The sequence below is a fragment of the Macrotis lagotis genome, chromosome X (genome assembly GCF_037893015.1).
Source record: "Macrotis lagotis isolate mMagLag1 chromosome X, bilby.v1.9.chrom.fasta, whole genome shotgun sequence".
In the NCBI taxonomy this organism is placed as follows: domain Eukaryota; kingdom Metazoa; phylum Chordata; class Mammalia; order Peramelemorphia; family Peramelidae; genus Macrotis; species Macrotis lagotis.
Genome location: NC_133666.1, coordinates 410,710,047 through 410,735,719, shown reverse-complemented (window position 1 = coordinate 410,735,719; position 25,673 = coordinate 410,710,047). Strand labels below are relative to the sequence as shown.

At 34.7% G+C, this 25,673-nt stretch overlaps 1 protein-coding gene across 1 annotated transcript in view; it reads right to left on the bottom strand.

The window, feature by feature from the left end:
* Positions 1 to 25,673, bottom strand: part of ARFGEF1 (ARF guanine nucleotide exchange factor 1) — a 161,964-nt gene that overhangs the window by 86,349 nt on the left and 49,942 nt on the right. The window contains exons 4-9 of the mRNA XM_074203275.1: positions 24,576 to 24,722; positions 16,963 to 17,142; positions 14,590 to 14,866; positions 12,183 to 12,293; positions 9,557 to 9,732; positions 8,512 to 8,645 (exon numbers count right to left, since the gene is read on the bottom strand). Of these exons, the coding sequence (XP_074059376.1) occupies positions 8,512 to 8,645; positions 9,557 to 9,732; positions 12,183 to 12,293; positions 14,590 to 14,866; positions 16,963 to 17,142; positions 24,576 to 24,722 (1,025 nt within the window). The remainder of the gene's footprint in view (positions 1 to 8,511; positions 8,646 to 9,556; positions 9,733 to 12,182; positions 12,294 to 14,589; positions 14,867 to 16,962; positions 17,143 to 24,575; positions 24,723 to 25,673) is intronic.

The following is a 25,673-nucleotide window of genomic DNA, read 5'->3' as shown; positions in this document are numbered from 1 at the left end:
GATCAATTTTTTTTTTTTAAATTAAAGGTAATAGTCTTTGGTCTTTGTTCAAACTCTGCAATTCTTTCTCTGGATACAGATGGTATTCTCCATCGCAGATACCCCAAAATTGCCTCTGATTGTTGCACTGATGGAACGAGCAAGTCCATTAAGGTTGATCATCACCCCCATGTTGCTGTTAGGGTGTACAGTGTTCTTCTGGTTCCACTCATCTCGCTCAACATCAGCTCATGCAAATACTTTCAGGCTTCCTTGAATTCCCATTCCTCCTGGTTTCTAATAGAACAATAGTGTTCCATAACGTACATAAACCACAATTTGTTCAGCTATTCCCCAACTGATGGACATTCACTCAATTTCTAATTCTTTGCCACCACAAACAGAGCTGCTAAGAATATTTTTGTGCAAGTGATGTTTTTACCCTTTTTCATGATCTCTTCAGGGTACAGACCCAAGTAGTGGTATTGCTGGATCAAAGGGCATGCACATTTTTATAGTCACTCTTAACCCTATTGCCTTAAATAATGAAAAAAATTTAAAAAAAAAAGTAAGATTGGACAACCCTGTCCTATAATATTGTCCTATAATATAGCTCTTCAAACATAAGCTGTGAAACCAGAAAAACAAATGCATGTAATAGCCATGACTGAAAATTTAGGTCTCTTTCTGCAACTCAAGTTTCTCTCTAATCATTCTCTATCAGGAGATGAATGTCATGTTTCATTTTCATTCTTTTTTTTTTTTAAAGGATTTTGCAAGGCAAATGGGGTTAAGTGGCTTACCCAAGGCCACACAGCTAGGTAATTATTAAGTATCTGAGGCTGGATTTGAACTCAGGTCCTGACTCCAGAGCCAGTGCTCTATCCACTGTGCCACCTAGCCATCCCTTATTTTCATTCTTTTAGACTCATGCTTTATCACTGAGTTGATTGGAGTTGAAAGCTGTTATCATAATTAGATTTTTCTTTTAATTCTGCATACTTTTCTCTGTGATGATTCAAACAGATCTCCTCAGGTTCCTCTAAAACAGATATATCCATTTCATCAATATGGTACAAGTAACATTCCATTTACTTTTGAAAAATTATTTAGCTATTCCCCAACAGAATGTCCCTCAAAGTTCCGATTTTTTGGCTACAACAAAAAAGAGCTGTTTTAAATATTTTTGTACTTATATTATCCTCTTCCTTGAATTTCTTTAGAGATACATTCATAGGTCAACAGGTACAGTTTGGTAACTTTCTGGAGATAGTTTCCAATTGTTGGCTGAATCAATTTCACAAACCCTCCAACATTTATCATTTTTGCTAGGCAGATAAATATGAGTTCCTCAGTCATTTTAATCTGCATTTCACTAATTATGAAATGATTAAAAGCATTTTGTCAAATGACTATTGATAATCTGGATATCTCCAATCAAAAACCATTTCTTCATAGCCTACTTTAAAGAATAATCTTAGCATTACAAATCTGAATCACTCCTAAGATATCTGAGATGCAAAACTTATTAGTAAAATCTATTGAAAAGATATTTTCCCCTAGTTCTCTGCTTTGCTTCTGATTTTTTCCTACATTTATCTATGTGTAAAAAAAAATCTTTTTAATTTAAAATAATCAAAATTTTCTGGTTTAACTTTTGTGAACGTATCACTAAGTTATCACTCTTCCCTAATCCACAGATTTGAAAAGTAGTTTCTTCCTAGCTTCTCTAATCTTTTCAAAGAGATAATATCTCATACACACACCCATACACAGTATCCATTTAGAGTTTATCACTGCATGTGGTAAGAGGTATTTATCTAAATCTAATCTCTTCTAGATTCCAGTTCCAGTTTTCCCATTGTTTATCTCAGTGAATACTTCCCTCCCCCAGTAAGTAGTGAAGCTTTGAACTTTGAAGAGGACCCCCTGATTATTCAAACTACTATCTTTAAACCCTGGAGGAGTAGCTATGTGTAGCCTAAAAACAGCAAAATGTAATTGAGAAATATTTAGCAAAATAAAACTTTATTAACATAGAAAATGTTGAGATGTAGATTTCTAAGTCAATACATGGCCAGCAGAAATCATTATATACATATAGTTTAATGGGAGTTGGTCCCTGTTTCTGTGAGTTTGATACCACTGCCTAGAGAACAGTCCTCACAATACCAGAGGAGATTTAAATGTTTCATGAAACTAATCAAAAGCTAGTTCTACTGCCAAACCCCAATTACAATATTTTTCCATTGATAACTATTTTCAATTTAATTGATCTGTTTTGACTTTTAGAATATATAAACTTTATTATTTTTGTCTCCAAATTTTTTGTATTATTCTGTATACACTCATATGTGAATATAATTACACTTACATATGTATGACCTGATAAGGTTTTCCCTGGGTTTGATTTTTAAGATGAGGTAGTATAATAGTAGTCAGAAGACCTGAGTGTTCAAGTGCTACTTCTGACATATACTAGATGTATGTCCTTGAACTGGTCATAACCTTTCAAATTCTATAAATAACACATTAAGAGAATTTTTAGGTTTTCCTAATCAGAAATTCCCATTGCTGATGAAATCAGATTTAAATTTTAATTTCTCCCACAGTACCCCCGCCCAAGTCAGTGTGGCATAGAAGTGAAACTATTAGAACCCAGAGAGCTAGGTGATACAGGTGATAGGACTGGAGTTAGGAGGACCTGAGTTCAAACCCAGCCTTAGTTGTATGACCTTGGGCAAGTCACTTAACTCCATTGCCTTGTAAAAACCAAAAACCAAAACAAAACATTAGAACCCAAGAGACCTGAGTTACAGTCTCAATTTTATCGCTATCTTTCTATATGACTTTGAATATGCCGATCATGAACTACGGAAATCCACCTCATCTGAAAAATAAGAATCATAGTACTCATAGGATAATAAAGAGCCCTGTGAAGTTTAAAATCACTGCACACATTAAATATTATTTGTAAAATGAAGGGGTTAAATGAAATAATCTCAAGTCTGTTTTTATTCTTTTAGATTGTTTTATAAAACATGAATATATTCAAGACTGTTCTGGGTTTCTGATTTATTACCATTATTATTATTATTTTTTGCAAGGCAATGGGGTTAAGTAGCTTGCCCAAGGCCACATAGCTAGGTAATTATTAAGTGTCTGATGCTGGATTTGAACTCAGGTACTCCTGACTCCAGGGCTGGTGCTCTATCCACTGAGTCACCTAGCCACCCCAATTTATTATTTTTTTTGATAACTTCTAGTACTCCTAATTCCAGTTATTCAAGATATATTTTCCTTCTGACAAAAATATATATTTAGTTGTTGCCTATTAAAAAATATAACAAAGCAATAGCAATTAAATCTAGGCATTACTCTAACTGTAGGATCCACCTAAGTGTTCTGGCAGCTAGTTCTTTTTTTTTTTCCTAAATATTGCATTTAATCTAATTCATACAATGTAAGGGAAATTAATGTTCCTAATTTCCATATCATCAACTTCATAAAGTTCAAAACAATTCAGACTTCATTTTTTAATATAATGTTTCGATCTTCATAAAATGGATATAACATAAAATATAGCAGGTTCATTATTATATGGAGTAATGATTAAAAGATAGATACTGTCATTAAGAAATCCTTCCTTGATTCACCCCAATCACACCTCAGTCCAGATGGAAACTATATTCTGCCTTAGAACTCACATGGTAGAATTTACTATTTACAAGCTCTCTAATACACTTAGCTTATGTGATCTTTCTTAGAGGTGGTTAGGTGATACAGCATATAAGAATACTGGGTCTGGAGGAAGCAAGACTTATCTTGAAGTTCAAATCCAGGTTCAGATAGTTAACTGTGTGAACTAGGGCAAGTCACTTAACCCTTACCTATAAAATGAGCTGAAGAAGGAAATGATAAACCACAGTAAGTAAACCTCAAATGGGGTTATGGAGTCAGACTGAATTGAAAACAACTGAACAAAAATATTGTGTTATCTGTGTGTCTTACAGTAAACAATAACAGCTAATGTATGTGACATTTTGAGGTTTGCAAAGTGATTTTCATACATTTGATCTCATTTTATCCCCATAATAGAGTATAAATTCTTTCAAAAAAGGGGAACAGTCGCATATAAACCCTGGTACCCAGAACAATATGGTCTGGATAAAGCATGCATTTAATCAGTGTTTCACATATGATACATATAAGATCAAGAAAATAAATATAATGTAATAAATACTTTGCCACACAGTTGTTTGATAGGACATGGCAAAAGCTATCAAAAGTAAAATGCTACACTCTCCTTGTACACAAGAAAATATATTAAATGTTCCTCAACAGCACAACAAAGTCTAAAACCAATTACTATGCTGCCTTGTCACTAAAATCCATGGGAATGAAACCCAGTATCACCCAAAGGACCTAATGTGGTAATACACTCACAAGCAAGCACTCCACAGCTGCTAACTTCTGAATTTGACACGAACAAATACAGTCTCATACAAAAGTCTGCTGTGTACATTATAGTTGATCCCAAAGGCGAATTTTAATTTGCAACTCAAGTACCAATATAAAAGAGCTCCAATTTGCTGAAATGGTTTAAACAGGATGATGTTGATTTGAAAATAAATGCATACATCTGTAGTTATTTCAAATTATCCCCTTTCTTCTCAGTCCTCCTATTCATGACTAAATTTCTATTGCACCTTTTCTATGCCAAGTCTGTGAAAAGTGTTTTTACCCTGGGAGGTAGGCTTACAAATATCTGGGGTTGGATTTGCATTCAGATTTTCTTCACCCCTGGCTTGGCACTACATCCACTGCACTCCCTTATTGCCTCTTAAGTTAACTCCTGTTAACTTTCCCTTGTCTCTCAACAAAACAACTTATCATCTATTTTACTGAAAAAAGGAAGAGATGCCACAAAATTCTTTCCTCTCCCTCACTCCATGATTCAAACCCCTTTTCTTCTCCCTCTCCAATCTTTTCCTCTTTTTCCTTCTGGTGAATCTACCAACCAATCAGTCTTACACTCTACCAATCCAGTAATCCTAGTCTATCTACTCTTTTTTTCATACACAAGATCCTGTCTTTTTAATGGTCCTTTCCTAGGCCTAGAATACTTAACTCCTTATTTCTGCCACCTGGCTTCTCTGGCATCCTTCAGACCTAAGTGACAAGGAGGCCTTTCCTAATGCTGGTGCCATTCCTCTGATATGACCTTTCATTTAAAAGGTATGTGCCTTTTCTATGTACAGCATGTTGTCTCTCTATTAGAATTGATGGATGTTCTTGGATAATAGAAGTCATGTCTTTTCCTTTCTTTGTATCTTAAAACTTAGCACAGTGTATGCTGTAATGCTTAGGGACTACCACTATTAAATTTTAAAAAGGGGGGGGGAGATGGAGAAAAACCTCAAAGCATGAAAATGTGGGACCTCCTGTCAGAGTTCTCTTTTTAATTTCACAAAAAACATTAAAATAGCAAAATCTTAATAAAAGGTTTTTTAAGAGTACTGGCCTTGGAGTGAGGAGGACCCAAGTTCAAATCTAGCCTCAGACATTTAAAAATTAAGTAGCTGTGTGACCTTGGGCAAGTCACTCAACCCCATTGCCTTAAATAGAATTATAAAAAAAAAATCTGGCTTCTGATTCATCATTCAACTAAAACTGCTCTTCCAAAGTTAGTAATGATTTCTTAAACGGCAAATCTAACAGCTTTTTCTCAGTCTTTATCTTTCTTGACCTCTTTTCATTAACACTGTCAATCACCTTCTTCTCCTTAATAACTTTCAGGTTTTGTGATAATGTTCCTTCCTGGCTTTTATTGAAGTTGTTCCTGCTAAAAGTTTTTGGGAAAAACTCTATCCTGTACCCTCTTTTGTTCTACCTCTATATTATTTTACTAGGTGACTTCATCAATGCCCATGTTTATCATTTCCATGCAAATGACTCTCAGATCTACTTCGCCAACCCTAAACCTCTCTCCTGACTTCCACTCTTGCAACTCTAACTGCCTTTTAGAGAATTCAAATAAGATATCTCATAAATCTTAAACTAAAAATTTCTAAAACTGAACTCTGTGTTTTCCCCCAATCCTTGCCCTCTTCCTAACTTTCCTATTATTCTCAAGAATACCATCCTCCCAGTCTTCTAGGCTTACAACCTAGTTGACATCCTTTATTCCACTGCAACCATCTTTGTCCAGGTCTTTATTATCTCACACTTGGACTATTAGAATAATTTGTCTCCTTAGCCCTATTCTAATCCACTGTCCACTCAACTTTCAAACTGATCTTCCTAAAATCCAAGTCTGACCCATATCAGCCACTTATTTAACTAACTCTAGTGGTTCTCTACTCCCTTCAGGATTAAAAGTAAAATCTTCTGTTTGGATTTCAAAGTCCTTCACCACCTGACTCTTTCCTACCTTTTAAGTTTTCTTACACCTTCCTCCCCTTCACAGACTTTTCAATATAGTATGGATTAGTCACACTCTACCTCCTAACCCTGAGCATTTTCACAGGCCATATTCCAAGACTGAAATAGCAGCTTATCATCTTTATCTCACCTCCCGGATGAGCTGGCCTCCCTTAAGTCTCAACTAAAGTCCCATTATCTACAAGAAGCCTTTCCTAGCGCTAATCTTAGTATTTTATTTTATTCTGAGATTACTCCAAATTATCTTGTACATATCTTGTTTGCACAAAGTATTCTGTATGTTTTCTCATAAAACAGTGAATTTTTTGGGAGCAGGGACTACTTTTCACATTTCTTCATATCCCCCAAGCATCTAACACCATAAATGTTATATAACAGGTACTTAGTAGATTCCAGCTGACTAACTGGGCATCCAAGAAGAATGAGTACTGAAAAAAGTATATTGTATTTGGTAGTACTTGGAGATAGTAGTTATAGTTCACTTTAGGGATTAAAAACCCGAATGAAAGGGGCAGCTAGGTGATGCAGTGGATAGATCACTGGTCTGGAGTCAGAAAGATCTGAGTTCAAACCCAGCCTCAAGACACTTGATACTTATTAGCTGTGTGACCTTGGACCTTCACTTAACCCCATTGCCTTGTTAAAAAAAAAACAAACCAAAACCCAAAACGAATGGAGAGGGTTGAAAAGTGAAAGAGGTATGGGGGCAGAGTATAGCCATTTTTTTTTTGTTGTTGTGTCAAAATTTGGCAATGGAATGGATAATAAATGAAGGGCAAATGACTTAAGGAAATGTCAGTCAAATGACTTTTAAGAATAAATGAGAGCATATTTGTAGACAATAGAGAGGGAATGAATGTATAAAAAATGATTAGAAATTAAAGAGAAAAATGGTCAAAGGGAGAAATGGAAAGGAATGGGCTCAAGGGCACACATCTCTATTCAAGGATTTTCCTTGACAAGGATTACCTCTTCCTTAGAGTTGGGAGCAAAGGAGAAAAATGGGAATGACAATGAGATCTGAAGTGGGAGGTGATGACAGCTGGACTCCACTTGTCAGTAATTTAAGAAGCCTGCTGCTGGTCAGGCAGTGGAGGGAGTACCATACATGGGGCTTGGAGAGATGTTTGGAACAGATGGTGTGACAAACCAAGTAGGAAATCTTTCAAGGAAGATCAAAATAAATGCACACAGCAGTGAGGTTATCTAATTTAAATAAATCTTCAGTTAGCATGTTATTATGACTTTAACATTATTCAGGAACAAAAGAGAAATGGATGGGTTTGAGTTTAGAAAGGTTAAGAGTTCAAACGATCATAGATTTTGACCTAGAAGAAACCTCCGAAGTCATTTTCAGAAGAAAAAAATGCTAGATAGAGGCAGATGACCTGGGTTCATAACCCTGTCTTCTTATTTACTGTCTCTGCAACTTTGAGCCAGTCTCTTAACTTAAACTTCCTTATCTGTAAAATGAGGAGGCTGAACTAACTGACCTGAAGTTCCATCCAATTCTCTTACAATTATTATAATGTGGTCCAGTCCTTTTATTTTTATAGGTGAAGAAGAAACTAATGCCCATATTTTTTAAGGGACTTTTGCTCAAGGGCACATAGTCAGTGAGTGGCAAGGCAGGGTTTCAAATAAGGTCCTCTTCAAGGCCACATCTCTTCTTAACTGACACAACAGACTGAGGGCAACAATTGGATAAATATATCAGTAGTATTTATATTTGAATTTTCAGAATGTAATCTTACTTTCCCTTTCCCATCCTCCTCACTCAGATTTGCTGAGGCTTCTTTTCCCTCTAATTTAAGTTGGCCCTAGTGAGATCAAAATAAAATCTAACACCTAAACTAGGTTAAATAAATTTTCAAAAATTTTTTAAAAATTTTATTTATTTATGGCAATGGGGTTAAGTGACTTGCCCAAGGTCACACAGCTAGGCAATTATTAAGTGTCTGAGGCCGGATTTGAACTCAGGTACTCCTGACTACAGGGCCAGTGCTCTATCCACTACACCATCTACTGCCCCAGGTTAAATAAATTTAAAACAACATTATTAAATCAGGAAAACAGCTAATGACTTACTTTGGATCTGGTGGTCCATCTGACAGTGGTTTCATTGACAGTTTACATAATGACCTGAATACTAGAAAGGCATCCTTTTGTAAAATGTGGGAAAACTTAGCACCAGGTGAAGGTCCTGAAGAATTTCCAGATTCCTAAATAAGGTAGAATATCATTAAAATATAGACAAGTGTGATGCAAAAATTCATCTTTTGAAGATTATTGAGATATGAACCCCAATTTAAAGAAAATACTGTGCTATCAGAATATCCTTTGTTAATAAATTAAGTTATTTTCCCCCCTCCATAATAAATTAATAACTAGAGTCACTGACTTTCTTTTTGAGATTCTTTTCTCAGTCACTGAAGAAAATCTTTAGGTCTCCTTATTTGACCTCATCATTTAACAAACACCAGGCAAGTTATCTCATCCATTCCCAGAACTTATACAATATTTTAGGCTGTTTGCATTATTTCAATTTTCACCTATTCTTGGACAAGTATAAGACCAGAGGCTGAGCATGATCATTTCTTCCTTAATGCATTTATTAGCTGATTTCTGGAAAGAATTCTTTAAGGGGTAGTGGACAAAAGGACTAAGATGACCTTTCACCATTATATAAATCAAATAATTTATGTATGCCTGAAAGTAGAGAGTTTTAGACTAAAGTCCCTTTCAGTTCTATGGGCTTGTCTAAGAATCTGTGATGAGAGCACTTTTCCCCAACAACTTACACATTATGGAAGATGACAGATCAAATTTATATTAAATGCAAAAACTTTAATTGTATTAATAAATGGTAATAGAATTTCTATAATTTAATATAAAAATAAAATAAATATTAATAAAATTTTAAAAACTTTTGTTTATATTAAAAATCTCCCAAATGGCATGTCAAGCAACATTTAATTCATTCAACAAACATATGTTAAGTCCCTAATATGTGGAAAAAAAAAGAAGCAGCCCTCACTAGTGACAGCCTTAGAGTCTCTCTCTAAAGATATTTCTTAATGTTCAACATCAAAATCATGCAATCAATATATCAATGTGATTCTTTAATTCATACCTGAGTATCATTGGAAGAGACAGACAATCTGTCATCAGGTAAGGATGGTGTATATGCAACAGAAATTGGAGTCCCTGGAATTCCATTTGCTTGGATATTTTCACTATCACTACCATCCTCTAAAGTTCCAATGGTGCCATCTGCACTTGTATTTTCAGCAGTCCCTTCTCCCATATCTAAGAAGTTAAAATGAACAAAAATGTATAAAATACATTGAATCTGAAAAATGAAGAGTAGAATTTTTTTAAAGTAGTATATTCTTTTTTTTTTTTTTTTGTAAGGCAAATGGGCTTAAAGTGGCTTGCCCAAGGCCATACAGCTAGGTAATTATTAACTGTCTGAGACTGGATTTGAACCCAGGTACTCCTGACTCCAGGGCCAGTGCTTTATCCACTGCGCCACCTAGCCACCCCTAAAGTAGTATATTCTTAAAGAAATAAATGATAGCTGCTGTACAATCCAAAAGGTTCTACAATAGTTTACAATATGATTGTTAGGAGGGGAGAAATTGGAAAAAAAAAGATAACCTTTAGCTACTGCTTTTAATTTGTTCTGGAAATTACTATTATTTTTCTGACAAAAGATCATAGAAAGCTAACCAAAAACTAATATGGAAATGTGAGCTTTTAATTTACAGTACTCCCTATTATAACTAAGTTACAAACAGATTCACTTTAAGAAACTAAACATCAAGACAAATAAATCATTTTAGAATGAGCAAAAATAATTCATTCATCTTGTTATGTGGCTTCTTCAACTACCTAGTAAAAAGAACAACTTTAAATGTTTTGATAATGGAAAGTCACCACAATGTCAGATGAGTTAGCAAATGAAAACATTTTCAGTAGCAAATTCAAATAGTCCTTTACTTTAGAATGACTCATATACAGGGATTGGTAGTGAACGAATGAATCCTGACCACAAACAAGCAATATTTTCCACACCAAAAACAGAAAATCCTTCTCAAATGTAAATCATAGTAGCAGCAGGACTAGACACTTTCCCAAATGAAAATTGAAGGGATCAATCAGAGCAATATTGGCTCCTGAGGCAGTAGTCAGAAGTATTCTTAATAGTCTGGAGTAGGAACTCTGAAGGTACAATTTCAAAGAAACTGTTTTATAAACAGTGGTAAAAGGAAGCCAAAACAGAATATGAACCTTATTTTATATGATTATTTATATTAAATATACTTTTTAAGTTAAATATTTATTGATGGAAAACTATGAGCAAGATATTCTGATAGGTACCTTAAATTAAAAACAGTTGTGTGTACTGGCCTGGGAACCAAATAACCATTCACATTATTATTTCCATTGGAAAATGCATTCAGTTGGGACATGAAAGAAATATCTATAATCTCTGCTGCTTCAGCTAATGGAACTGCTCAGGAATTCTGAACTATAGTAGAGCTAAAGCTAATTTAATTGGGTTTTTGTAGTAACCAGCAACAAAACAGAGAGTCTTCAGGCAAACCAGCCTTAGACCAAAACCTAGAAAGTTAAGATTGTATTATGATTAGCTATGAGAATGTACCCAAGAATGGCCACTACATTTTCAGCCTGTGTAAGACAAAAAAGATTCGATCTCAAAAAAAAGAGAAAAGAAAAGAAAGAAAAATTAAGAATCTCACCTTAAATATACAACAACTTCAACTGTGTATCAACTATATGAACTGAGAGGCACTATGGACCAAGGTGTTAAGATGACCTGGGTTCAAAGGCTGCCTCTGATACTTAATAGCTGGAAATCTTAACCTCTCTGAGCCTCAGTTTTCACATCTGTAAATTGGGGAGAACAATAGCACCAACCTCACAGGGTATAGGGCTGCTTAAATGAAAAATTGAATTAAAGGTCCTTGTAAATCTGAAAGTGCTATAGAAATATCAGTAATTATCTCTATTATATGGTCCTTAATGGTAGTTGACAAAAGCACAATAAATCAAGTTCACATTTACTAAAAAGAATATCTTATGAGTTTTGTAAATGCCAGGAATATTTCTAGCAATCTAGGTACAGTGAGATTCTCAAAGACCAAAATAATTCAATCTCAATTTCAAAAGTCATTGTTATTTAATGATCCTTAGCACATCTAAGAGGAGAAAATTTCAAACTTTAAAAAAAACACAAACATTGAAAATGGCTAAGAATCATGAATTTTTAACATTTAAGAATTCACTGATTGCCTCAGACAAACTGAGATCTGGAAAATACCTTAGTTCAAAAGGGCCAAAATATCCCACTAAATCTGGGGCCAACTCCAGTTCTGACCTATGTCTTTGCCATTGAATTTAGATGACTCTGGAGGAGAAGAGTGAAGCTGATGACTCTACACAGCCCTGCCTCACTTGAATCCAATTCACTTGCAATTCAAGAAAATCGCCCTCTGATGTCACTGGTCCTCTTCAAGAACAAAGGACAAAGCAACAACATGTAGGAAAAGAAAAGGATGGGATGCTCAAAGATGTCTATTTAATTTTTCCTTGATGGATCAATGATTATCACTAGAATATAAAATCGGAATGTTTTAATTTTTATACTGTTATCATTATTAAAAAATATTCTTTTTAATCAAATGAAGTTCCACATAGACAACTTACATATAAGCTAGTTTAAAGTACCATACCTCCAACAACTATGTTCACCATTTCTTGTACAATACTCTGCACAATATCTTGCGCCTTATCTTCATAGTCATTGTTTTCACCATCATATAATCCATCACTTTTAGATAATGCTTTAAAATAAAGAAATTCAAAAGACATTACTTTAAATACTTGAAATTGATTTTTTAGAGTTGTATCATATATTTGAAAGATACAACATTTTAAAATGTTAACTATACTTTTTAAGGTAAATGCAATCTAAAATAGACAAAACAATAATTAGGCTCAAGAAAAAGGTGTAACTAATAATTAACAATGGAAAGAATACTAACCTCAAATGATAATTCAATTAAAATTAAGGTCTCTAAAGTCTTGAAAACTTTTTCTTATTGAATTCTGCCACAGAAAGGCCCAATAGCTAAAATAGACTTAGGTCACCAATATTTCTTGATAAATGCTTGCTGAATAAGTTAAGTGAATTAATTATAGCTATCACTGTAGGGAGATTTAAACCATAATTTATCCCTAAAGAATCAATTTCACTCACTTATATATTAGTTATAATTATTCCACATGTAGATTCCAACAGTTCTTTTTTCCCTTTCCATCTACAATATCTCATTCATCTAACTACTCTTACAAATACCAAGAATGAAATGATGCTATCCAGGGGAAAACACATGACTAAGTTAAATTAACCTTATTCCAAAACCAATTCCAAATGATTAAGTGTTAGGAAAGTAGGTTTTTCAAAAGCTATATCCTCACCACTTGGATGACTTTTTCTCCTGCCAGATTCCAAGTGACTGAAGGAGCCAAAGGTCTCATAGGTAAGAAATTAATGTAATTTTACAAAAAATTATAGTCAACTTTTGATCATATACGATGAAATATTCACTTTGCAAGCTAACAAAGCAAACATTACTTTCAAATTCTTACTGGCATTATCTACTCTAAGTGTTGTAGGGATTAACTCAATTTTAATTTTATATTAGGTCCTGGAAGTAAAAAATCTTCAATCATAATAATTACCTTCACCCCTTAGAGAATTATTTTATTTCTTCTATAATTCTGTATCCCAAAAGATCCCTTGCACATAAGAGGGGTACAATAAATATTTCCTACATTAATTAAAATTTTCATGGGAAACCCAGTTCTAATAAAAGTTGATCCTTCAAATCAATGGGTGGGATGGTACAGTTCAATCTCAAAATGTGGTTGAAATATGGAAGGAATTGATTAGAAATAAACCAAGGAAGTCAAACAATGTATACAATGCTATTTGCAATTTAACTTTTAAGTACTGTGAATTCACAGAACAGTTACATTTAAATATAACCATTTTCAATAAGAAATAATTTCAATATTTTCATCTGAAATAACTAAGTTACTTCTTTTTCCCAATGACTCATAGAAGAGATTAAGTACAAAATCCACAGTTGATAAGAGTAATTTTGTGGGTCAGAATAAGTGATTTCATTGGAGGAATGAATTCTCAGTGAGAACCCTGCTCCCTCCCACCTTAGCATATCCTTACAAATGGGCTTTAATCTATAATGGGGAGGGGGTTGCTGGGGAAGAGCAATGGGAGATTAAGTACTTGCCCAAGAACACACAATAAGTATTGGTCATCCTTAGGACTTGCAATCAGGTTCACCTGACTGTAATGGGCAGTTAATTAGCCACAACATAACAATGCTCCAGATCACATAATAAGGCATTAAATTGGCCCTTTAACTATAGGACTAGGCAATATCTGCTAAGAGCTACTGTTTAAGCAATCAGGCTTAAGTTGTAGAAAGGAGCAATAGGATAAAAGCTGAACTTCTATCCAAGCATATAAGTCAAAATGACAATGTCTAAAGAGAAAAATCAAATCAATATATACACTAGGTAGACCTATTCGTGCAATAAGATACGTGATCTGACTCTAGAATAGAAAGATCAGTTTCAAGAATAAAAATGGAAATTTTCTTTAAGGAGCATAGCTTCATTAACTGTATAAAGAAAAATTTTTAAATTAACTATGACTCCCATCATATGTTACTAGTTTTTCGATATTTACTTGTTTCCCTTCAACAATATGCTCTTTATATTTTCCCATGAACAGTAATTTATAACAACTGTATTCATTTTTCAGAAATTCTTGGCCAAAATTTACTGCTGTTTGATTGTTTGCAGTGAATCTAGTACAGCAGAGTAAAAGTTCCACACAAACTAGTAAGTATTTGCAGCCTTTTTTAGAGATGCATAAATTCCCTAGGAATTATTACCTATCACATAATAATTTCTTTCCTGGGATAAAATTTACCCTATTTTGTACTTAATATCATATTAGTTTCCCCTTAATATTTCTTCATCATTTCTCTTTATGAAACCCACAGTGCTAAGCCCTCCCCACATGCTTCCGCTTCACAACAAGATTACTTTCTGCAGCAGTAGCCTGATCAGCTTCAGTTTGTTCATTCTCTGCACTGGAAATGTCAGATCCATTTTCTGGCTCTGTATCATCATGAAGGCTCTTATCCATGTCATTTGTGTGGGAATCAAGTTCCCCTTCCTGTTCTTGGGGCAAAGTATCAACAGTCTCAGGTGGCAGATGTCTCAGCTGAGGTGATTCAGGCTCATGATGGCTTACAGGGGATTGTAATAGATGATGATGCTGACGATGTCTTTCTTTTTCCATTTGTTTGGCTTCCTGTAGCTGAAAACATGAAGTATGAAAAGCTACCATGCACTGTCTAAAGTACTGTTAAAATTATTTTGAATTTGAAAAAAACAAAGTTTGGACAAACAGCATACTTTAGTAACGAGATGATAAATTTCTACTTTGGCTCATAAATTGTAAACTAAAATTAGGTGACTATCAGCATAACACCAAAATACTTAAAACATGCCAAAGGAATAACTGAATGGTGCTATCAGATTCTTTTTTTAAACTTCAATCAAATATGGAAAACTTCAAAGTGAAGTGGAAAGAGCCCCAGACTTAAAATTAAAAGGCTTGGATTTGAGTTCCAAGACTAAAACTTAATGGCTATAGCTCTTGGACAAATCATTCCTCTTTGAGTCTGTTGCAAAACAAAAAATGAGAAAGCTGGCCCAGATCTGTTATAATATATGCATAATTAAGAATTTGGGAGGGGCCTGGGTTGGCCTATCTACTCAAAACTAGTACACTGAAATTCTTTCCATAAACACTAACAATCTAGTCTCTATTTGAATTCAGACACTGAAAGGGAATCCTCTTCCTCTCTCAGCAACCTATTAAACTTTTGGATAGTTTTAAATATGTCATTTTTCCCCCTCTACATCAAAGCTAAATTGATTTCTTTGCAACTTCCATCAAATGCTACTAGTCCTCTCTTCTGAATCAAATCCAGACTGTTTATATATTTCCCAAATATGACATTCAGAACAGATGTAGTCTGTCTGCCTAGGAAAGAGAAAGGGTACAGTACAACCATTACTTCCCCTGAAACTGGACAATTAGGCCTCTTTTAATGCAGCCCTAGGATAGCACTAATTCTATTGGCTGCTTTATCACAGCTAACATATTGACTTTATAATACACTAAAATCCCCTTGTGACTTTTCACCCAATTGATTATCTAGCCATGCAATAGCATTTTGTTTGTTGTGTTTTGGAATTTAAGAAACTGTTGGTGGAGCTGTGAAATGCCATTCTGAAAGCAATTTGTAACAATAAGCAAATAACTATTAAAACTGTGCACACCATTAACAACACTGTGAGCTGATCAACCTTGATGAATGAAGCTCCTCTCAGTAGTTCAGAGAGCTAGGACAACCCTAGGAGAAGGACTATGGAATGCTAAACTCATCTAGAGGAAGAAAAACAAAACAAAACAAACCAACCCAAAAAAACCCCTACTGCATCTGAATGAACACTACATTCACTCTATAAAAATTTCTCTTATGTATTTATTTTCCTATCTCATGATTTTTCTTTCTTTTCCCTTAATCCTAACTCCTCATACACAAAATGACTAATCTGTAAACATGTTAATCACAAATGTGTGTGTGTACAATATTCAACTGACTGGGGTGGGAAGAGAGGGTGGGAGGAAATTATGTAACATAAAATATATATATGCATGTGGATGAATGTTGAAAAACTTTCAATATGTAAATTGGAAAAATAAAATATCAATTGAAAAAATGAAAACTCTGCCAAAATATTAAAAGTATATTAAAAACAAAAAACTAAAAGTCAGGAGATCCAAATTCAGGTTTTGCTCCAACATTAAAATTAGTTGAGTAACTACAGATAAGCCATTTCATCTCTCTGAGGAAGGAAAAGTTTTCTTGACTTACACCCCAAGGTATCTTAATGTGAGATTACTGGCTTACCTTTTACTGTTACAATTTTCACAGATCAAAGAATAATTTATAAGAGCAGTAAAAATAAGTGTCATTAAATTATTATCATCAAAATAATGGCTAGCATTTATAGAATAAGTTATGGTTTGCAAAATATTTTCTATGTGCTGTTTCATTTTATCCTCAGAACAACCATGTCATACCCACATTCATTTGTTCGTGGCCCTCAAGTATGCCACTACTAAGAGAAACCTAAAATAAAATTCTCATTTTATTAGCAACTCAGAAAAAAAAAGATTTATCCAAAGTCATGTGTTAGTCAACTATTAAATTATAAGTGATAAATTAGAAAGACTTACAGATATGTGTCACTTCTATTTATTACATTTTCAATTCTATATTTGGCAAGTGGGTCATATTGTACATTTATCAAATTATTTTAATAAATTTCAATACTTACTGCTTGGTTTTCCATACGTGCAAATATAACATTTAACATTTGAGTAAGAGTAGCTTTGGCTGTTGTCTGATTGATTAAATTTTTGCTTGCTAGATATATATTGTAACATGTTCTTACAGCTTGCAGCACAGTTCCTTCGTGAATTTCTATGTGCTGTGATGTTACTGCAGTAAGCAAAGCCTAAATAAATAAAGTATATCATTAAAACAACGTTTTTCTTCAAAGTTATTGCACAAAACACATTACATATATTACCTATATATGAAAATTAAAATTTCAAAATACTCAAAAAGATATGTTTTTGAAAAGTGGTAGAAAATCAGTTATGGCATAATGAATTTGGGAAATTTTTCAATAAAATTATTAGCTTATTTTACTCATTGTAAAATGGATATGTTAGGTTTTCTTAAATCAAGATAAGTATATTATGTTTTCAAAAGCAAGGACGGTCTCATAAATCTGTCTTTTTCCAAAAGCATAATACATTGTACTCTGAAGATACAACCTATGAGGCAAAGAGACAGGGATGCAAAAAATTGAAAGGCATATAAAACATGACTTTTTAAACAATAGGAAACTTTTCACACACTCACTAGTTGGAAGATAATTGTAGTTATGAATAAAGACTTTCTAAAAATACATTTTAACCACAATAATCTGTATTAGACAATGTGATAGGAGGTACTAATTTAATTATTCATGGCAAGAGGACCTTAAAGCAAGGGGAACAAGATTCCCAAGGCTTCATTTTCTTTACTGCCCTACCCCACAAAAAGAACCTCAGACTATTATGTGTGTGTGATATATGGTAAGATTATATATACTACCTTATAATACTGTGACTCAACTAGTGTTATAATTGTGAACCTGTCCTTTCCCAACTAGCCTGTAGTTCCTAGAGTATACATATTATGCATAACAGAGTGCCAAGAATATAGTAAATACTTTACAAATGCAGAACTGTCTTTGTTTTTAATCACCCAAAATGCCTATAAAGATGTCACATTCATAAGTATTCAACAAATATCTGATAAATTGAATTATACTGATTTATTACACAGCTTTAAATATATCACAGATAAAGATCATATCAAGAAATATTAAAAATGACATAATAAAATCTTTTCCATAGGTGGTAATTTTTTTTTTGCAATAATGTGGTATACTAGGGAAAAGTACTTGAATAGGAATCAGAATGCCTGGGTTCCCAGTCCTTGAACTGTCACTAACTATGAGACCTTAGTTAAGTCTTAATACCTGTGCATCGCAGTTTATAAACTAATAAACAGGGCTATGTCTATTCATCAGGAGTGAGAAAATTAAATGAGATACCAAAGAATTTGATATATGAGCAAACTATAAAACACTATTCCAATATTTATCTTAAATTTCATCTTTATTTACTATATATCTTTTGTATTTTTGCCTGTAATTGTTTGCTTTAATTTCAAGCTAATAGGGAAATGGGCTCAAATCTCTATCACCTGATTGATACATGGTATATATAATAGTTGGTACATATAGACAGAATATGTATTTTTAGTGCATGAAATTAGCCTTGATGCACATAAATAAAGAATACTGGCAAAAATTAGTTTTCTTTTCTTTTTTTTTTCTTTTTGCAATGCAATGGGGTTAAGTGCCTTGCCCAAGGCCACACAGCTAGGTAATTATTAAGTGTCTGAGGCTGGATTTGAACTCAGGTACTCCTGACTCCAGGCCGGTGCTCTATCCACTGTACCACCTAGCTGCCCCCCAAAATTAATTTTCTTAATGTCCTAATCTGGAGTCTGTAAAGTTTAAAACAAATTTGTAATCCTATGTAATCTACTTCATGCATTTAAAAACATTATTCTGAGGAGGCCATGAGTTTTACCACACCTCCAAAGAGATCCACTGACAGAAAAAAAGGTTAAAAAAACTCAATAGTTAGACGAAAGTTAATGAGAAATACTCAGGGTTTAAACTGAGTGGCATAATATGTGTCAGATATATTTGGTTTACATAATAGATGCTTAAGACCATTTAGAGATACATTCCCAAAAAGTTGTTATCTCTGTAAAGTAATCCACTCTTCTCCAATAGTCTAGTTGAACACTTTTGACAAGGAACAGATTTTAAAGGAAGAGTGCAGAAATTATCTATTAAGCAAGTTTAAGTTCCCTTTGAAGATTAACTGATAATATGATAGCTCTATTTTTTGCATGTTGTCTAATACAAAACTGGGAGTGCTTTTATTGTATTATTTTTAAATTCCAAGGTCAGGTCTCCACAATTAATTTCATATGACAGAAATTTTTATGTACATTCATTCAGTAAGCATTCATCTATTACCTACAAAATACAAGTAGGTACTTTAATTACAATGTACAAATAATTAAAGTAGTTCATTATTTCAAATTCTTAAATGTAGAGACTTCATTTTAATATAACTGCAGCTAATTCCCAACTTTACCAAAGGACTATATTCAAAAAGTTTGCCTGTAAATCAGTTGTAAGAGTTGGAATTTATTTTAACAAAAAAACTTTATATATTACTGATTACATTTATAATGTTAACCTCTAAGAGATCATTTAATCCAAAATATAAAAAGGAAACATGTAAAAGTGGGAAGAACACTAGTCTTAAAAGTCAGTTTCTTCCTCTCTTCCCATGGTGTAAACATTTTGATATAAGATTAAAATGCACAATCATGTGAAACACATTTCCATGTTAATTATGTTGTGAAAAAAGGAATAAAACAAAAGCAAAAATACACACACACACACACACACACACACACACACACACACAGCAAAAAATTGTATGCTTCAATCTGAAATCAGACTCCAAAAGTTATTTCTCTAGATGTGGGCAGCATTTTCATTATAGGTCCTTCAGAATTGTCTTTGATCGTTGTATTGCTGAGAATAGCTAAATCATTCACAGTTGATCATAACACAATGCTTCAGCTACTGTGCAGAATATTTCTCCTGATTCTGGCACTTCATTTGGTATCAGTTTTTATAAATCTTTGCAGGGTTTCCTGAAAACAGACTGCTTGTCATTTCTTATGGCCCAATATGGTCTATACATTACAACGATATACCACAATTCATTCAATCATTCTTCAACTACCTAATGGACATCCCAGAATTTCAAATTCTTTGTCCCTATTAAAAGAGTTGCTATAAATATTTTTGTACACATTGGTCTTTTCATTTTTTAAAATTTCTTGTAGGATTCAGACCTGGAAGTGGTATTATTGCATCAAAAGGCAGACAAAGATTGATTGCTTGGGAGCCAGGATGGCGACAAGAGAGGATCCTCTCTTAGGCGCTTTCTCATAAAACTTAAATAAGGACTCTAACTAAATTTTCAAGAGACAGAACCCACAGAGGGACCCAGTGAGGCAGTTCTCCTACTCAAGGTAACCTGGAAAAGAGCAGAAAGGCTCTGCTCCCCGGGGTTGGAGGGGCGGCCTGCGAGAGCCAAAGCACTTCAGCCTCCTGGAGGCAGCCCCAGGGCGCTGGGAGACACCCTCACAACAGAGAGGGAGTTTCCTGACCTACACCCTGGGGGAAAACTTCCCTCCGCCCCAGGGAGCACCAAGTACAACTTGGAGGAACAGGGATGGGCATGGGGAGGACCTCTGCCAGAGCAAGCATGTGAAGCCCAGCCCCCACGGCACACAAGGAGCAGCAAGGCCAAGGCAGTCCAGATCCAGGGAACAGAAGCAGGCAGAGCCGGTGAGCAGGAGCTCCCAGGGCATGAGCCCACTGAACCCAGGGAGGGGAGTGAAGAGAGACTGCAGAGCTCTGTCCTCTGCCCCTGGAACAGGACACTGGGGCTCTGACCACATTCAGATCCTGATCGCAATCTAGAACAGCAGGGCCCCACCACCTCAGCCCCATGGCAGATGGGGGCGCTTATGGTCATTCACAGACCAGGAGGGAGGACAGAGCCTCACACAGAGATACTTGTGGGAATGTCTCAAAAGCTCAGGAAGCACCCCAAAACCAGGCTTAGGCTGGGAAAATGAGCAAGCAGAGAAATAAGAGGAACACCATTGAGAAATACATTATCTATGATTCCAAGAAGGATCAATATACTCAGTCTGAAGATGAGGAAGCACAGGCTCCTGCTTCTAAAGACTCCAAGAAAAACAGAAATTGGGCTCAGGCTATGACAGACTCAAAAAAGACTTTGAAAATCAAATGAGGGAGTTAGAAGAAAAACTGGGAAAAGAAATGAGAGAGATGCAAGAAAAACATGAAAATGAAGTCAGTGGCTTAGTCAAGGAAATCCAAAAGAATGCTGAAGAAAATAGCATGCTAAAAAACCAGCTTAGGTCAAAGGGATAAAACAATTCAAAAAGTTATTGAGGAGAAGAATGCATTAAAAAGCAAAATTGGCCAGATGGAAAAAGAGATAAGAAAACTCTCTGAGGAGAACAAATCCTTCAGACAAAGAATAGAACTCAGGGAGACTGATGAATTTATGAGAATTCAGAACTCAATACTTCAAAAGCAAAAGAATGAAAAATTAGAAGAAAATGTGAAACATTTCACTGAAAAAAACAACTGATATGGAAAACAGATTTAGGAAAGATAATATGAAAATTATTGGAATACCTGAAAGTCATGATCAGGAAAAGAGCCTTGACATCATTTTCAAAGATTACTACAGGAAAATTGCCCTGATATTCTAGAAGCAGAGGACAAAGTAGAAATGGAGAGAATCCACCGATCCCCCAGAGAAAGAGATCCCAAAAAACCAACCCCCAGGAATATTATAGCCAAGTTCCAGAACTCCCAAGTCAAAGAGAAAATATTACAAGAAGCCAGAACGACACAGTTCAAATATCGTGGAGCTGCAGTCAGGATCACACAGGACTTAGCAGCAACTACATTGGAAGCTCGTAGAGCTTGGAATATAATTACTGGAAGACAAAAGAGCTTAGAATGCAACTGAGAATCAACTACCCAGCAAAACTGAATGTCCTCTTCCAGGGAAAAAGATGGATGTTCAATAAACCAGGGCAATTTCAAATGTTCCTGTTGGAGTGGCCAGAGCTGAACAGAAGGGGAAAATATGAGGGACTTAATGATGATGAACTGCATGTATTCCTGCATAGAAAAATGATACTGATAATACTCATATGAACCTTCTCAATTAACAGAGCAGGTGAAGCACAGTAGAAAGCTGAATTTGAAGATAAAATATGGTGTAAAAAATGGAGTCAATAGAAAAAAGGGAAATGTAATGGAAGAAAGAAAAAGAAGAGGTGGAATAGGCCAAGATATTTCATAAATAAGATTTTTCTTAATTATGATGAACTATTGCAATGATATGGAAGGGGGGAAGGTAAGGGGGAATGAGGGAATCTTCGCTCTCATCAGAGGTGGTGAGGAGAGGAAACAGCATATATACTCAATGGGGTATAGATATCTGGAGTAAGAAGGTGGGGGACAGGGAAACGGGGTGAGGATGTGAATGAAGGAGGAGAGGATGGACCATGGGGGGAGAGTGGTCAGATATAACACATTTTCTTTTTTACTTCTTGCAAGGGGTTGGGATTGGATGGCCTGCCCAGGACCATAGGGTCAGGTGGATTCTGGGCCTAAGGGGTGGTATGGGGGCTCAGGGCTTCTTGGCCCCAGGGCCAGGGATCTGTCTCCTGTGCCACTCAGCTACCCTACAGCAGAGACAGAGTGAAAGGAGAGAGAAAATATAGTACATGGTAGTGGAGAAATAAGAAAGGAGGGAGTTACGATCAGCAATGGCAACGGTCAGCAATGGCAACGGTGGAAAAATATGGAAGTAACTTTTGCCATGGACTTAGAATGTGATCCACCCACGACAGAGTTGTTGCTGTTGGAACAAAGACTCAAGCACATATTATTATTCTTATTTTTTTTGTGGGGGGGGGGTGCAGGGCAAATGGGGCTGGGTGGCCTGCCTAGGGCCGCATAGCAGAGTGATTGTTGGGTGTCTGAGGCCAGATTTGGACCCAGGTGCTCCTGGCTCAAGGGCCAATGCTCTGTCTGCCACCCAGTCACCCCTACTATTATTACTATTTTATTTTATTTTATTTTGGGTCTTTTTTTTCTTTTTTTGGTTTTTGCAGGGCAGTGGGGTTTGGGTGGCTTGCATGTCACACGGCTGGGTGACTGTTCGGTGTACGGGGCCAGATGTGGGCTTGGGTGCTCATGGCTTCAGGGCTGGTGCTCCATCCATTGCGCCACCTGGCCATACCTACAATTATTACTATTATTTTTTTAATATTAATTTTTTTCTCTGCCCTTTACTTTATCACTCAAGCAAGTCTATATTTATGGGGGGAGGGGGTATTTCATTTACTCTTAAACAAGAATATTTTATTAATGTAAAAAAATTTATTTGTACAAAATGAGAATAAATATTAAATAAAATAAAATGATTTTTAGTATTCTGATTGGTATAGTACTGAATAAACAAATTAATTTAAGTAAAATTATCCTTTTTGTTACACTGGCTTGGCCTATTAATGAGGAATTGATATTTTTCCAGTTCTTTAGATCTGACTCACTGTTGAAAGTAGTTCCTAACTCCATTCCTCACTAGCTGTGGTTGGTACACATAGAGAGAATATGTATTTTTAGTGCATGAAATTAGCTTTGATGCACATAAAGAATACTGGCAAAAATTAGTTTTCTTAGTGTCCTAATCTGGAGTCTGTAAAGTTTAAAAAAATTTTTTTTGTAATTATAATATTAATAGTTTCTTTTGTAATCCTATGTATTCTACTTCATGCATTTAAAAACATTATTCTGAGGAGGCCATGTGTGAAAAGTATTTTGTAATTGTGTTCATATAGTCATGGGCTTATCTTGGCAGGTAGATTCCCAAGTATTTTAAATTATCTATGGTAATTTTAAATGAAACTTCTTTTTCTACTTCTTACTTTTGAGCTCCGTTAGTAATAGAAATGTTGATGACTTATGTGGGTTTCTTTTATATGCTGCAACTTTATTAAAACTTATAATTATTTTAACTCGTGTTTTAGCCAATTCTCTAAGTATACCATCGTATCATTTGCACAAAGCAATAGTTTTGTTTCCTCATTGCCTATTCTCATTCCTTCAAATTCATTTTCTTCTCTTATTGCTATAACTGACGTTTCTAGTACAATGCTAAATAACAATGGCAAATAATGGGCACCCTTGCTTCACTCTTGATGTTACTAGGAAGGCTTTTAGCTTATCCGAATTAGAGATAATGCATGCTGATAGTTTTAGATAAATACTATGTTTTCTATGAATCTATAAAGTCAAACAAATTCCTTTGGTAAACACAGCCACAGAGATGATGACATCTGAAGATCCTCTGAGTATTAACTAAGACATTATTTTAATTAATTAAAGCAAGAAGACTGCCAAATGTATTCACTGATATCATGCTTTTTGGAGGAACTAACAAATGAAAGATGTCTTGAATAAAGCTCAAATGGAAGAAAGATTCCATACAGATTACAAGGTTTTTCCAGACACTCCAATTTGTAGATGTTTATGACTCATTATAATGATTCAAACTGACTATCAAATATTAATGCAAGAACTAATTTTTCAATTAACTTTATGTAATGAATTACCTTTATAATTTGCAACTGGACCCCTTCGTCTGTTTGAGGACCTTGAAAGCAGGCACATATTGTCTCAATAATTCTATCAATTAATTTTTTGCCAGGAGTAGTATTATCTGGAGCATTGCCAGTTAAGTGACCATAAGCAATAAGTTTCTGGAAAAGGAAAAAAAGACAAATAAAAAGCTAAATGACTTTCTCAACAGCACATAACCAGTAAGGATAAGAAGTAGAATGCTCTGAGATACTTTGACAAAAGACATTACTCTTATAAAGCATTTATCTTCATCATGGGTTTTTCTATCTACTGAAATATCTATATGTTTTTAAAGAAGTATTTTTACTGGTATAATACATATAAAAGTTTCTTCATTTTGAGAATTACAATATATAATGTCTAAACCCTGGAAGAAGGTATTCAAAAAACTTGAATCCAAACTAGAAGGGCAAAGATAGTAGAATTTAAATAAATTTAAATTGAAACCATAATATTAAAGATTTAATTGACTTAATTTGGGTCTGAAGTTCCTGAACAACTGGTTTCTACACAAGAGTCATAACATTTCACATATAAGTCAATCATTTTGGGGGCCTAGATTATTGATTTTGGCACTGTTGAAGAACTCTCAGTGCTTAAACTCCTTTTATCAAACAATCTAGAGATGTACTAACTCCATAGGCTTATGGAGTTACCTGAAGTATTGAGGTTATGCTAGGTCAATACTATTTTTTTCACATTTGTTAAAAAAAAATGGTTCTTTCTCTGGATGTGGACGGCATTTTCCACCCTAAGTCTTTGCTATGAAGAGCTAAGTCTCTCATAGCAGATCATCTTATAATGTCACTGTTACTGTGAACAATGTTCTCTTGGTTCTGCTCACTTCACTCAGCACCAGTTCATTTAAGTCTTTCCAAGTTTTTCTGAAATCTGCCTACTCATCATTTCTCAAAGAATAATAATATTCCATTACATCCATATAGCACAATTTGCTCAAATACCACTCTTGAAAGTAAAAGTTTCACCTTTACTATAATCATTACTATCATTGAGTAACTGTTCAATTTCTTATAATGCTTCATAGCCGTGTTATAGTTGAGTCAATTTTA